General features: G+C 46.0%; 1 protein-coding gene and 1 pseudogene across 2 annotated transcripts; one reads left to right on the top strand and one right to left on the bottom strand.

The window, feature by feature from the left end:
* Positions 1-3,111: 3,111 nt before the first annotated feature.
* Positions 3,112-9,957, bottom strand: LOC112314222 (small acidic protein pseudogene; annotated as a pseudogene).
* SLC37A4 (solute carrier family 37 member 4) lies at positions 8,522-14,900 on the top strand. Of its 2 annotated transcripts, XM_053923866.1 has the most exons (10): positions 8,522-8,544; positions 9,761-10,103; positions 10,956-11,188; positions 11,506-11,749; positions 12,240-12,398; positions 12,640-12,725; positions 13,223-13,336; positions 13,547-13,612; positions 13,954-14,092; positions 14,206-14,900. In XM_053923866.1, exons 2-10 carry the CDS (start codon positions 9,956-9,958, stop codon positions 14,370-14,372), a joined length of 1,356 nt encoding a protein of 451 aa, XP_053779841.1. In that variant the 5' UTR covers positions 8,522-8,544; positions 9,761-9,955; the 3' UTR covers positions 14,373-14,900. The 2 variants fall into 2 exon arrangements, with proteins under 2 accessions (XP_053779841.1, XP_071077600.1); XM_071221499.1 differs by lacking the exon at positions 13,547-13,612 and having other exon boundaries at positions 8,524-8,544.
* The last annotated feature ends 322 nt before the right edge of the window (positions 14,901-15,222 follow it).

The following is a 15,222-nucleotide window of genomic DNA, read 5'->3' as shown; positions in this document are numbered from 1 at the left end:
GGCCTGATTTCCCACGGGAGAACCTGTCCATGGGTCTGGGTCCTGCCTGCCGAACTTCGTACCCACTGGTTTTTCCAAGTGGGAGCTAGGCTACATTTCCCACATGTGGAACAGTTCCCTACAGAAAATACTTCCTCAGAGATGAATTTAGTGGTTTTATTTTCTTAAATATCACTCTTTAATCTATTTACACTGATTCTTCCTAAATAGCTAAACAATTATCTCATGCTATTTATTAATTAATCCACCCCCCAATTTATTTGGAATATCTTAATTATCATAGTTAAAATCATGTATGTGAAGATCTGTTTCTACTATTTCATCTTGTTCCTTTAATGCCTGGCTATGCTCTAAACCATACAATTACTATAACCTTAGAATTGTTAATATTTGGCAGTGGAAACCCTCCTGTTTACTTTTTTTTCTTTTTTGGTTCAGTTTCTTACTCTAATGTTTATTTTATTTCCTCCAGATGATCTTTAAAATAATTTTATCCAGTTTTCAAGAAATCCTATTGACACTTTAAATTTATTTTTAACCCTTACTCAAGGATTTTTCTAAAAATTGATTTTAGAAAGAGAGGAAGGGGGCAGAGAGAGAGAGAGAGAGAGATTGATCAGTTCCTTCTCCTATGCACCCCAACTGGGCAACGAATGAACTGGCAGCCTAAGTATGTGCCATGACCAAGGATTGAACCTGCAACCGTTTGGTGTACCAGACAATGCTCCAACCAACTGAGTCATCTAGCCAGGACAATCCTATTGAGATTTTGATTGGAATTGTTTTAATATTCCAAATGAACTTGGAAAGGATTGACATTTTGACAGTATCAGAATTGTAGTTTCTTTTTCAGGCATGCAGCATGATTTACATTTATTCACATTATATATTTTTTATCTCTTAGTAAAGTCTGCCTTGCTTTGGGGGGTATGTCAGCTTCTCATTTTCTTTCCTTATTTCTCCACTTCTTGGGAAATAGAGAGAAAACTAGCATGTGAGTCCCTACTATGACCTGACCATAAGATGCTTTACAATGTTTCTTCTTCTCCTACAATGTTTTCTCACTTCATTCTCATAGCTATGCTGAAGTGTGTTATATAGTCAATATTTTAGTTGAGGGAACTCAAATGGGAGAAAACAGGCAAATAACTGAGCATGAGCTGTAACTGAGAGGAGGCTCATAATTCTACCGAAGCTGGTACTGCAGATGTTAAAGCACTGTTAAACTCTGTTTCTGGGTCACTTTCAGGGCCTTTGTTAGGTGTTTCTGTCTTTACAAATGTGTCTGAGGAAAGCTTCCCCAAACTTTCTAAGTCTGTTTGACCTCTGAGATCCACTCCCTTCCCCTTTTAGCCAGCTAGTAGCATCAGCAGTGACTGAGGCAAGATTCTATATTCCCATTGGTCTCTTTCTAGTAGCAACTCTTAGCACTTCACATCGAAACCAAAGCTCTACCTAGCCGAGTACTCAGTTGGTTAGAGCATCATCCCGATACACCAAGGTTGTGAGTTCAGTCCTTGGTCAGGACACATACCAGAATCAACCAATGAATGCATAAATAAATGGAACAACAAATCAATGTTTCTCTTTCTCTCTTTCAAAGAAAGGAAGGAAGGAAGGATGGAAACAAAACTATAGCTCTGTCCAATTTCTGTTTCTTCCATTTATTGCTCCTCAATGACAAACTAATTGTCAGCAAATAGCACTTTCTCCCACTTTCCTCAGCTCAAAGTCCTTAACTCTGTGAAAATGTTCATGCAGCTCTGGCCAGCTAGCTCACCTGATTAGAGCGTAGTCCTGATACACCAAGGTTCTGAGTTTGATATCCAATCAGAACACATGCAGGAGTCAACTAATGAATGTATAAAAAGGTAGAACAACAAATGAATGTTTCTCTGTCACACACAAATTTAAAAATAATCATATGGCTGGTGCTACTGAAGAGCTGAAGTTTAAAAAAATTATGCAATAATAGAAAAAAAACCCCAAGATATAATATGTTTAGATGGTGTGAATGATTGCTCATCCACTAATTTACTGAGCATTTGTTCCATACCAAATACTACCTGGGTAGAGTCATAAAGGGGCCATAGTCCATCCTCAGGGAATTTATGTAGTTGGGGAGGCTGACAAGTAAATGGACAATTTCAACTCAAAAAATTATAAGATTATATTTATATATTTTAAGATATACATGTACACACATTATACAGAAAAGAATAAAAACAGAAATGCTAGATTATAAGTGGCATTTAAAACTTCTCTTTGGTCTTTTCCAAGTTTATGCTAATAATAATGCATAACTTGAACAGGAAAAAATTAAAAGTTAAACATATGTGGGCTCCCAAATGTGGGAGACAACTCTGGCCAAATGTGGACAATTTGAGCATTAACACAGATAATGGTGGGCACAGATTATAATACATCAAATACAATGATACTAATCTTTTTTAAAAAATTGATTTTAGCCCTGGCTAGTGTAGCTCAGTGGATTGAGTGCTAGCCTGCAAACCAAAGGGTCACTGGTTCGATTGCCAGTCAGGGCACATGCCTGGGTTGTAGGCCAGGTCTCCGGTGGGGGGTGTGCGAGAGGCAACCACACATTGATGTTTCTCACCTTCTCTTTCTCCCTCCTTTCCCCTCTCTCTAAAAAAATAAATAAATAATTTTTTTAAAAAATTGATTTTAGAGGAAGAGGGAGAGAGAGGGAAACATCGATTTGTTGTTTCATTTATTTATGCATTAATTGGTTAATTTGTATATGCTCCCTGACCATGGATCAAAACCTTGGCATATCAGGACCATGCTCTAACACATGGAGCTACCTGGCCGGGGCCACAGTTAGGTTTATTTATTTATTATTATTTATTTATTTTTAGAAAAAGGGGAAGGGAGGGAGAAAGAAAGGGAGAAAAACATCAATGTGAGAAAGAAACATTAATTGTTTGCTTCTCCACATGTACCCACAAGTGGGGAACCTGGCCCACAATACATGCATGTGCCCTGACAGGAAACTGAAGGGGCAACCTTTCAGTTTGTGGAACAATGTCCAACCCTCTGAGCCACACCAGTCAGGGCAGGCTTACTTTTAATACAAAGACTAAGAAGGAGTTATGAATCACTGCTTTTAACAAACATCACTTGGTAGTTGCTTTTTACATCTTTTTGTTTGTTTGGAGATCCTCTACTTTATCAGGGTGCTCAGTAGCCTGGAGTTCTTCAGCAGATTCTTCTTCTCTTACTGTGAATCACTTTCAGAGTCATCTGAACTTTCAGGACTAAGTGAATCATCATCATCATCTGCAGCCACACCACTTTCTTCATCATGGTCTTCTACCTCATTGAAACCAAGTCTATAATATTGTTGCTATTTTTCTGATAATTTGCTATCCATAATTTCCTGATATTCAGACTCCAATTCTTTATTAATTTTGTCTTCTTGCCCTAAATCTGCTGCCTCCCAATTACTATATCCAATATCATTGTCTGGGGAGACTGAATGCTTTACCCCTGTGTGAATGGGACTCCCTGGCAGCAATTATAGTTTTGGGGATCCCAACTGGAAATGCTGAACCTCCTCAACCTTCTCTTCAGTGACATTCTAGAAGTCCTCATGAGATTTTAAAATGGGCCCTTGCTGGTGGTCGATTGCAGGCTGAAGAGAATGGTGAGGGCATTCAGCATTTCCATTCGGGGGCCCCAAAACTATAATTACTGCTAGGGAGTCCTCAGTGGAATGAGTGTCAGCCTGCAAACCAAAGGGTTGCTGGTTTGATTCTCAGCCAGGGCGCATGCCTGGGTTGTGGGCCAGGTGCCCAGTAGGGGGTATGTGAAAGGCAACTACACATTGATATTTCTCTCCCTCTCTTTCTCCCTCCCCTCCCTTCTCTGCAAAAATAAATAAACAAAATCTTTAAAAAATATTTTTAAAAAGATTTCAAAATGGGATTATAAGAGAGTAAATAATTATGATAACTGCATACAATGTATATCCTTGATTGGATTCTGAATTCTTAGTAAGCTCTAAAAGACATCTTTGAAATAATTGTAGCCATTAAATATGAATTATATATTAACAAATACATTTCTTGAATGTGAGAATTGTACTGTGGTTATGTAGAAGAATATCCTTGGTCTTGGGGTAATACAGGCCAAAATATATAGGGGGTGAATTTTCACAATATCTGCAACTAACTTTCAAATGGTTTAACAAGAAAAAAATGTATATTTATACAGAGATATTAGGAAAACAGCAAAATATTAACATTTAAGAAGTGAAGCCCTGGTGAGGTCGCTCAGTTGATTGGAGCATTGTCTCATACACCAAAAGGTTTCAGGTTCAATTCCCAATCAGGGCACATACCTAGGCTGCAGGATCAATCCCCAATTGGGGTTCATACAGAAGGCAACCAATTGATTTTGTTTTTCTCTCTCTCCCTTCATCTCTCTCTAAAATATCAAGAAACATATCCTCAGATGAGAATTGTAAAAAAATTTAAAAAGAGGTGAAGAGTATTCTTGTAAATTTTCTATAGGTTTGAAAATTTCCAAAATAAAATTGTAGGAAAGTTAACTTAATCTGGGTGGTGGTCATAGCAGTATTAACATAAGTTTAAAAAAAATCATTGAGCTGTACACTTAAAGTTTGTGCCTTAAGTGTATAAAAATACAAAATGCATATTTTGTATTTTACTGTATGTATATTATATACTTAAAAAAAAACTTAAATGGCTGTCTGTTAGGTAAAGTAGAAATTCTTTGGTCTGACTTGGTTTTGGAGAAACTCATTTTCCTGGTTCTCTGATCTACCTCCATGAAAGTGCAGTGCCTGATACACAGGGTGCTCTGTTCAGTAGATACCTTTTGAATTATAAAGTTCAGCCACGAGTCGGGAACCAAGATGGTGGCGTAGGTAGACACACTGCGCCTCCTCACACAACCAGAACTGACAGAAAATTGAATGACAAGGAAGTCCGACACCAAGGAAATAAAAAATAAACATTCATCCAGACTGGTAGGAGGGGCGGAGATGGGCAGCCGGGGCAGGGAGGACTTGTGTTGCCATGGCGGGACCGAGACTGGCAGAGTGTGGGATGAACGGGGCAGGCAGTCTGACCACTGGCAGACCCTGCGGCCCCACATTCACGCAGATAAACCGAGAGGGCCGGACTCAGAGTGGCGGAGAACAGGGCAGGCAGAGTGGCGGGTAGCACCCTGTGGCCCCACATTCGCGCATAGATAAACCGGACAAACGGCGGGGAGCAAAGCAGACAGCGCAACCCAGGGCTCCAGCGCGGGGAAATAAAGCCTCAAACCTCTGAATGAAAATGCCCGTGGGGGTTGGGGCGGCAGCAGGAGAGACTCCCAGCCTCACAGGAGAGGTCGTTGGAGAGACCCACAGGGGCCTAGGGCGTGCACAAACCCACCCACTCGGGAACCAGCACCAGAGGGGCCCAGTTTGATTGTGGGTAGCGGAGTGAAAGACTGAGGTCTGGTGGAGAGTGGAGTGGGCGCCATTGCTCCCTCTCAGCCCCTCCCCAACGTACAGCGTCACAGCAACCAGCGTTACCCCCCACAACACCTAAGGCTCCGCCCCTTTAAGTAACAGATGCACCAAGACCAAAAAAAAAAAAAAAAGGCCCAAATGACAGAACACTTCAAAGCTCCAGAAAAAATACAACTAAGCGAGGAAGAGATAGCCAACCTATCGGATGCACAGTTCAAAACACTGATTATCAAGACGCTCACAGAATTGGTTGAATCTGTTCGAAAACCAGATGAAAAAATGAAGCCTATGCTAAGAGAAACAAAGGAAAATGTACAGGGAACCAATAGTGATGGGAAGGAAACTGGGACTCAAATCAACGGTGTGGACCAGAAGGAAGAAAGAAACATCCAACCAGAAAAGAATGAAGCAACGAGAATTCAGAAAAATGAGGAGAGGCTTAGGAACCTCCAGGACATCTTGAAATGTTCCAACATCCGAATTATATGGGTGCCAGAAGGAGAAGAGGAAGAACAAAAAATTGAAAACTTATTTGAACGAATAATGAAGGAGAACTTCCCCAGTCTGGCAAAGGAAATAGACTTCCAGGAAGTCCAGGAAGCTCAGAGAGTCCCAAAGAAGCTGGACCCAAGGAGGAACACACCAAGGCACATCATAATTACATTATCCAAGATGAAACAGAAGGAGACTCTTAGAAGCAGCAAGAGAAAAGAACACAGTTACCTACAAAGGACTTCCCATAAGACTGTCAGATGATTTCTCCAAGGAGACCTTACAGGCAAGAAGGGGCTGGAATGAAGTATTCCAAGTCATGAAAGGCAAGGACCTACATCCAAGATTGTTCTATCCAGCAAAGCTATCATTTAGAATGGAAGGGCAGATAAAGTGCTTCTCAGATAAGGTCAAGTTAAAGGAGTTCATCATCACCAAGCCATTATTATATGAAATGTTAAAGGGACTTATCTAAGAAAAAGAAGGTAAAAAATATGAACAGTAAAAATGACAGCAAACTCACAGTTATTAACTGCCACGTCCTCTTCCAACCATGTTGTCTGACAAGGTCCGGACATGGAAAGAAGGAATTCAAGGAATCCATCTTTCTGGAGCAGAACGTGGCATACAAAGGGGGGCGGTAATTTTCCTGGGATTGCTTTTAGTAACTTCCTTGTTGATATTATTCATGGTCTTACTTTGAACCTTGATTCCCATGAGGAGAAAGAGGCTCGAACCTTGAGGGAACTTCTGAAGGGACAACTAATTCTCCCCAGACTACTGAATCATGCCCAAAATTGTTTAAACAATGTGTTTATAAACCTGAGTAAGAAATAATCCCCTCTAATGAAATAGCCCCTGAATGTCTAAAAGTTGGTGGAGAACAGCCCCTCCTTTACCTTAAATAAGAATATATATCAATTAGACAGCCATAGAAATAAGAAAAGCTGGTTAGTTATTAAGCATATAGAAACAGTTACTATGAAGTTAAAGTTTATAGTACACAGAGAAACATTTTAGACAGAAAAGATAGCTAAGTTAGATATCACAAAGGCCTTATTGCCTCTGCTCAATCTACCATATACTTTTGCCCTATGAACAATTTCTGAAAATGTCTAATTGTCTGATTTATAACTCTCCTAGTTAAAATAATCTTTGTTCACTATAACTGAATCTATGGAAACTTTGGTCAAAACAATCTTTGTTTAATATAATTATATCCGTGGAAACTTTCGTACTTTTCATGGTTACCTTTGTATTGATGTTTCTGCTTAACTGATCATGTTATACACTTGCAAATGTTAATCTATGCCAAAAAGGAAAATATAAAAATCCATTTGTACTTGCAATAAACAGAACAGAGCTTCACTGTCCTCTGAGGTGTGATGTCGTCTGTCTCCCATTGCCTTTGCCTTACCCACCTTTCAGGAACCCCTGGACCCTGCTGCGGCTGGACCCCGGCAATTAACGACCACACCTAAAACAAAAACAAGAGCAACCTAGGCAAACAACTAGAATAGGAACAGAACTATAGAGATGGCGATCACATGGAGGGTTGTCAATAGGGGAGTGGGAGGGGGAGGGGGGGAAAGGTACAGAGAATAAGCATAGATGATAGGTGGAAAATAGACAGGGGGAGGGTAAGAATAGTGTAGGAAATGTAGAAGCCAAAGAACTTATGAGCCATGGACATGAACTATAGGGGGGGAATGTGGGAGGGAGGGGGTGGGCAGGATGTAGTGGAGAGAGGGGGACGGGAAATGGGACAACTGTAATAGCATAATCAATAAATATATTAAATAAATAAATAAATATATTATTATTATTAAAAAAAAAGTTCAGCCACAAATTGTTCCATTTTATCTCACCTCCACCTCCTCCTCCCTTCCCTGATCACCTTCTCACTTTGCTTTCAACTTTGGTGCACTTAGAATTATTTCAGCAGTTCTCCAGCGGGTTCTGTGAAAGTGAATATATACATTTTCTGAACTCTTATCTAAATCTTCTATTGAGTCTTGACAACGAACCTGTGAGTCTGATAAGAAATTGGGGCCCATAGAGATGACCCAAGGTCACACTCTTAGAATTGGGTGGGCCCATGATTAGAATGTAAGGTTTACTCTGGGTACTTTAAATGCTTCTTCTATTTTTTTTTTTTTTACTCTGTCTCCAACAGCCCGACCACAAGTTAAATGTTCAAATTATGTTTATAGAAGACTACATTAATTTCTTACAGAAAATACTGTGTTCTACCTTTCCCAAATCTTTCCCAGACCATGAACAACTTGGGAGCAGTGATTGGTAGTGGGAGGCACTCACTAAAAAAAGATTTAGTGAAGGCTATCAGTTAAAAGAGGGACATAAGAGCCCAGCCCCTAACGGTGCCGTCCTCGCCCAAGGACCAGAGTTACTTGGAGGGTTAACCTAAAACCCTTGGAAAGGCGGAGACTCAGGCTGAGGCCCCGCCCCACCCAGGGCGCAGGCGCAAACTGCCCCGGCCCTGTCCCCCCCCCCCCCCCACTCTCGTGGCTCGTGCCCCAGCTCAGGTAGGAGGTGGTGTGCAGGGGAGGGGCATCTCCTGAGGGTGTGGCTAGAGGGGGAGTCTCAGGGCTTGGGGTTCCTTTGGTGAACCCCAACAAAGGTTGTCCCAACTTCCGTTACAACCCGGAGGTGTTCCTGTGGCTGGGGTGGGGGGGACAGTTCTTGGGTCTGAGGACTGACGACGGGCTGCTCGTGACCAGCACACGCCTGCTCCTTTATGTCATCTCAGTCCTGTGTCTCCTCATCTCTCCAGCTCCTGCACTTGGCCCGATCCTCTCGGAGTCAGTGTCTGAAGTGCTGGGTAGCTTAAGGTCAAGGGGCTGGGCAGGTGCCAAGAGCCTACCGCCTCTCTCCCTCCTCCCCATTCTCGCCACGGGGTGCCCCAAGCCGGGCCTCCGAGAGACAATGTGTGGTCTTTGCCCTGCTTGCGCCTACTCCTTCTGCTCCAGTTGCTTTTCCAGCTGAGCGGAAAAGCCGGGGTGGCAGGTTGCCGGGGCCCTGGGAAGCGGGCTGTTAGCCACTCCCACCTGAAGTCTGTGGATGAGCCGGCTTGCTCACAGGCGGTTTAGTCACCCACCCTGCAGTCCCCCACCAACCAGACGGTAACCCGCACTGTGTCAGAGCGTAAAGGGGGCCAGAGGCAGCTGAGTGATCCTACCATGACCCCAACGCCCTAGTAGGGCTTTTGGTATGACAACGTGTCCTGAACTAGGAAGTTCCTCCTTGCTTACAACTCTACAACTATCAATAAAATGTTAGACCCCTATGGGTGCTAAGCATTGGGAGTTACAGGGCTTGAGGTCTATTCTAGAAAACTTGGAGGTGGTGGTGTTGGAAGTGTATGTCTGATTGAGTGTGTGTGTAGAAACTAACCCAACGCCTACTGCAGTGCCTGACAACAGGTAAACCCTCAATAAACCTTTGTTGAATGAATGAGAAGGTAGTGACTGAGGGAGCAGGACTAGAGAGGGCCGCTCTAATTCATCCCACCCTTGCCTCCCCTGGGCTCAGGTAGACAAAAGTAATTAGGTTGAGCCTTTAATCACAGCCAATTTCACAGGCTGAGGAACAAGGGAGAGCTGGGAAAGGTAGAAAGGTAGAAATGGGGACACAGGGTGCTGGCCTGGCTCATAGGCACTGCTCCCTGTGGGGCTCCCTCCAGCCCCCACAGCTTGGTGGTCATTAACCTGTTTATTTATTTATTTTTTTTGTCTCCCTTAGGACACCAGGTTCCCTAGGAGCTGTCCCAGGCTTAATGATTGTCCAGAAGGTGGCTATAAAGGGAGCCTGGGAGTCTGGGTGGAGGAGGGAGCAGAAAAAGCCTACCTCAGCAGATCTGCACATTGAAAGAGCAGCAGGCAGGAGCTGTGGTCAGAGACTCGGAGTCCTGGCCAGTAGGGCTTGCTGGCTCCCACCATGGCGGCCCAAGGCTATGGTTATTATCGCACTGTGATCTTCTTGGCAATGTTTGGAGGGTACAGCCTGTATTACTTCAACCGCAAGACCTTCTCCTTTGTCATGCCATCGTTGGTAGAGGAGATCCCTTTGGACAAGGATGACTTGGGTGAGCCCTAAAAGAGCAGGGTGGTGGGCCAAGGGACACAGAACCAGTAGGACGGGATGAGTGTGGCAGTGTGGTGTGTACAGCCATGTAATTTATGTGGAGTATCTGCACAGCAGGGGCTAGGGGACAGTCTCCATATGCCAGATAAAGAAGCTCTGAGGTCCATGTACGTGGGTTGGTAGAAGGGGGCTGAGTACGATCCACACATGTCTGAGGTGGGCTACTTATTTAATGTGTGTGTGTCTGTGGCCCACATGTACCCCTATAGACGCTGTGTATGTTGAGTGTGTTTAGGGACTTTTGAGTTTCCGTATCTGTGTGGGTGCACACTAAGATCTCAGGGTGCTTGCTGGCCACTGACATTGTGAGCACTGAGGAGTTGGCACAATGACTTCATGTGGCCTAGCTGGTTTCCTTTCAGAAGGAATAAGGTCCCTGACTCCAATTCTAAGCCCTTAGCCCCATGTTCAAAGATGGGGCAACAGAACTGCCAGAGGCCCAGGGCTGGCATCCAGAGTAAGGGGAAATCAGTCATATATAAATCCCGGGGAGGGGTGCTGCCCTTTCCTGCCCTCTTCTTGCTTCCTGACAGCTGCAGCTGAATTCTCCAAGAGGCTGAAAAATCATGGGTCAGCCTGGGGCTAGGGCTGATGGTAAGTCAGGAGGAGTAGCAGGGTCCATGCACAAGTTTCCGGATTGCAGCACAGGTCCTCCTGCTCCTCTTGGAAAGAGGCTGTCTCCCCCTGCCCAGCACCTTTTCCCACCTGATCCCATGTGTCTCCCACCCCTCCTGTGCCTCTGCCCTGGCCCCTAAACCCCAGGTGTTCTGTTCCCTGCTCCTGTCCCCTGCAGGGCTCATCACCAGCAGCCAGTCGGCAGCCTATGCCATTAGCAAGTTTGTGAGTGGGGTACTGTCTGACCAAATGAGTGCTCGCTGGCTCTTCTCCTCTGGGCTGCTCCTGGTTGGCCTGGTCAATGTAGTCTTTTCCTGGAGTTCTACAGTGCCTGTCTTCGCTGCTCTCTGGTTCCTCAATGGCCTGGCACAGGGGCTGGGCTGGCCCCCATGTGGGAAGGTCCTGAGAAAGGTGAGTGTATGCTTCCAAGAGGCCTGTTTAAATTGGCCTAGAGGATACCTGAAGAGCATGTGGGAGCACCGGCACCTCCACCCCCAACCCAGAGCTGTTTCCTTAGGAGTTTCAGTCTGGCTCCTATTGCTTGCCAAGATATTTTAGGAGCCTGAACATGGTGGGATCAGGTGGCAGATGAGGGAAATGGCCCTGCCAATTAGAAGCACCCTCTTCCTCATCCCTGTAATGTGAGCTTCTGGGTCTGCCCCACTTGATCCCCTCCTTCAGCATGTACTGTAGGCTGGGCACCTACTCTGTCCCCCTCTGCCCCACAGTGGTTTGAGCCATCTCAATTTGGCACTTGGTGGGCCATCCTGTCAACCAGCATGAACCTGGCTGGAGGGCTGGGCCCTATCCTGGCAACCCTCCTTGCTCAGAGATATAGCTGGCGCAGCACCCTGGCCCTGTCTGGGGCCCTGTGTGCGGCTGTCTCCTTCCTCTGTCTCCTGCTCATCCGCAATGAACCTGCTGATGTTGGACTCTGCAACCTGGACCCCACCCCCTCCAAGGGCAAGAAGGGTGAGCACCCACACAAGCCGACCCCTTGACAGCTTTCATCATTCATTTGGCAGACTTTCATTGAGGACCGGCTGTTATGCCTGGCCCTGTGCTAGCAATGGATGCAGGGGTTGGAATGGTGACGGAGAATGGGTGGGGAGTAGATAAAACTCCATCCCAAGAGGCAGTTAAGTACCAGACAAGTGGCAGAGCCAACAAATGCTGATTCATATTATGCCTTGGTCCCTTCTCAGATCCAGGCTTCTCTGTCCTGGACAGCATCCTAAACTTAAGTGGCTTGTGGGCATTCCTCCATCCACCCTCAACATCAGTATCTCATTTGTTTAGGCTTTCAGTGAGGGGAGAGGGCAGAGCAGTGGATGAGGGGTACCTTCCTGCTGATTCTTGGCTATGTGGATGGACTCTGTTCTGTGGCTGGTTAATGAGTGGTGGGGGCTCAAAGAGGGTAGGGCAGCAGAAGCAGAGCCTCAGGCCTGACTTCCCATCCCAGGCTCCTTGAAGGAAGACAGCACCTTACAGGAGCTGCTGCTGTCCCCTTACCTGTGGGTGCTCTCCACTGGCTACCTTGTGGTGTTTGGAGTAAAGACTTGCTGTACTGACTGGGGCCAGTTCTTCCTTATCCAGGAGAAAGGACAGTCAGCCCTCGTGGGTAAGATGTGTATTGGGACAAAGGTGGGCATAGAGAGCAGAAACTAATGCAGGGGATGGGAAATTCAGGCCTAACTTCTCTTTATCCCCTTTTCTGTCCCTGAGGCTGGGCACTGCTCATGCAGCTGTAGCAGTCATCCTTGGGGACCCTGTACCTCTTTGGGTTTAAGCCAATCTGGGACAATCCCCATGTATAACACCCTTCCAACCTTCCTTTCCCCTTTCCACAACTCCCACTGCAGGTAGCTCCTACATGAGTGCCGTGGAGGTTGGAGGCCTTGTAGGCAGTATTGCAGCTGGCTACCTGTCAGACCAGGCCATGGCAAAGGTGAGTGGGCAGAAAGGACAGGAAGGAGGATCCATTTAATTTTTACCAGCATGACTGGGACAGACACCAGATAGGTGGGAGCCCTGGGTTACAGGCAGGTTGGCATATCCTGGCCTAGGCAGGGTAAGGTAGGAATGAGTTTAGGCTATCTTTACTAGGGATGTGGAGATAAGGCTCTTGGGAAAAGGGTTTTAACTGATGTCAAGGTGATGTCAGAATTTCTTGGCTTAGCAGTGGGCTTCTCTGCAGCCCCAGGAAAACTGTCCCTGGGGCTGGGGAGGGACAGTGCAGTTGCCAGAATGTGTCCTGAGCCTGCTTCAAATGGAGGGATATTGTGGAGTTTGGTCTCAGAACACAATGAGCAGGTCTCAGGGCTTCCCAGAGCCACCCAGGCCAAGAACTGTGATGGGATTGCCAAAGACCTGTCAGGAGAGGCCTGCTATGTCAGAGTCCAGGGGTGCTATTAGGGCCTGACTTTGCTGGGACTGTCTCCACAGGCAGGGCTATCTACCTACGGGAACCCTCGCCATGGCCTGTTGCTGCTCATGATGGCTGGCATGACAATGTCCATGTACCTTTTCCGGGTAACTGTGACCAGTGACTCCCCCAAGGTAAATAAGGAGGGCCTGGCCCAGGGCAGACACACAGAATTTGAGAAAGCAAAGGCCACTGACTCAATCTCTTCCCTGGCTGCAGCCTGGCCCAACTTTCTTTGCCTCTCAGTTTTCCTTTTCAGTTCTGTTTGTACCTCGCTTCCTTTCCTCTGTACTTCGGTGCCCCTCCTCAACTCCGGTTTTTTCTCTTTCTCTGTGCTCCTCTAGGATATTGCTTTCTGGACTCTGGCTCTTCACCCTCTTGCTGAGCTCACAGGCTTTAAGGAACATGAGGTGCCTCATCTTTATCTCTGGTTTCTCTCTCTCCTTTGTCCTACCTGTTCTGCCTTACCCCTAGTCAATCCAGTTTGCATACATTGGGAAGAGACAGCATCTAATTTGGAGGGATGATTTCTGTACCTCCTTCACGTACCCATACATGCCCCTGGGTTGGCTCAGTGTGGAACCCACTCCTCCAGCTCTGCACTGTCAATTGTATTGGGAAGTGGGATGAGGGAGTCACTGCCTCCTTACTACAATTATTTGTTCCTGGGGACCAAGCACTCCTCTCTCCTGTGGTGGGAAAAGTAGGTAAGCTTTCTCTGACTGAATGCTACCTTGCACTGCCCTTGCAGCTCTGGATCCTGGTGTTAGGAGCTCTGTTTGGTTTCTCTTCTTATGGTCCCATTGCCTTGTTTGGAGTTATAGCCAACGAGAGTGCCCCTCCCAACTTGTGCGGCACCTCCCATGCCATTGTGGGACTGATGGCCAATGGTAAGTGATACCTAGTCTCTACGTCACCACCACATAGGCCAGTTAGAGGCTGGGCTAGGCCCCACTGGCTCTAGTCTCACAAATGACTCTGGCTCTTCCCTCCTCCCTGGCAGTGGGTGGCTTTCTGGCTGGCTTGCCCTTCAGCTCCATTGCCAAGCACTACAGCTGGAGCACAGCCTTCTGGGTGGCTGAAGTGATCTGTGCAGCCAGCACAGCTGCGTTCTTCGTCCTACGAAACATCTGTACCAAGATGGGCCGAGTGCCCAAGAAGGCTGAATGAAGAGTGCAGGCTCCAGAGCATCCTCTCCTACCTGGTGGCCTTTTACCTGCATGGGGCTAGGAGAAAAGAGGGGTCTGCTGTGGCTAGCACTGAACCTTTGGCTTCCCTTTTATGCTCCTTTTCCCTAGCCCAGGTGGCACTGGAAATTATCAGTCACTAATAAGGTCCCAGCTCCCCACCCTAAGCTCTATTTAAAAGACAACCTTTGTTCTTGGACTCCTATTTTCTGCCTTCAAACAGGGAACTACTGCAGTCAGGGGGTCTCCTATACCCTTTTTCTCTGAGTCCTTCCCTGTCCTCATCCCACCCTATCCCTACCAGAGGTGAGGCTCCTCCTGCAGCTGCAGGGCACCCATCATCCCTGCCTTTTCCTCTAAGGCCTCTCAGTAGGGCTGGCTACTACTGCCAGTATCTCAGGCTCCAGGGGAAGAGAGGCCATCACTCTCACCATTATTCTGGGTACAACAGGGTGATATGGGTAGGAGGGTAGAAAGACTCGTTATAGAAATTAAAACTAGATTTGATACTAAACACTGTCAGCGAGTCATTCTTTCAAAAGGAGTAGTATAAGCCAGAGACAGCTTTCTTTGGAAAATACTCTTTCAGTGCCTGCTCTGAAAGTGAGACGTCATTTCCCTGGAAAGGCAAAGCTGGCATGGACTCCTTTAGGTTCATGTCTTCTCTGTCTTCAACTTAACACTGTATAATCCAATGATCATTTCAGAGATAAAGTTACTGGGTTTCAGGCATATTAAGTAACTTGATGGAGGGAGGCAGAAAGCCTGGGTTCAAACTCAGGCTGTCAGTAACTGGCTTTGAGACTTGAAGGCACACAGACATTGTACGTTGC

The sequence above is a fragment of the Desmodus rotundus genome, chromosome 5, assembly GCF_022682495.2.
Source record: "Desmodus rotundus isolate HL8 chromosome 5, HLdesRot8A.1, whole genome shotgun sequence".
Classification (NCBI taxonomy): domain Eukaryota; kingdom Metazoa; phylum Chordata; class Mammalia; order Chiroptera; family Phyllostomidae; genus Desmodus; species Desmodus rotundus.
The sequence above is the reverse complement of the archived record's forward strand: the minus strand, read 5'-3'. Positions and strand labels throughout refer to the sequence as shown.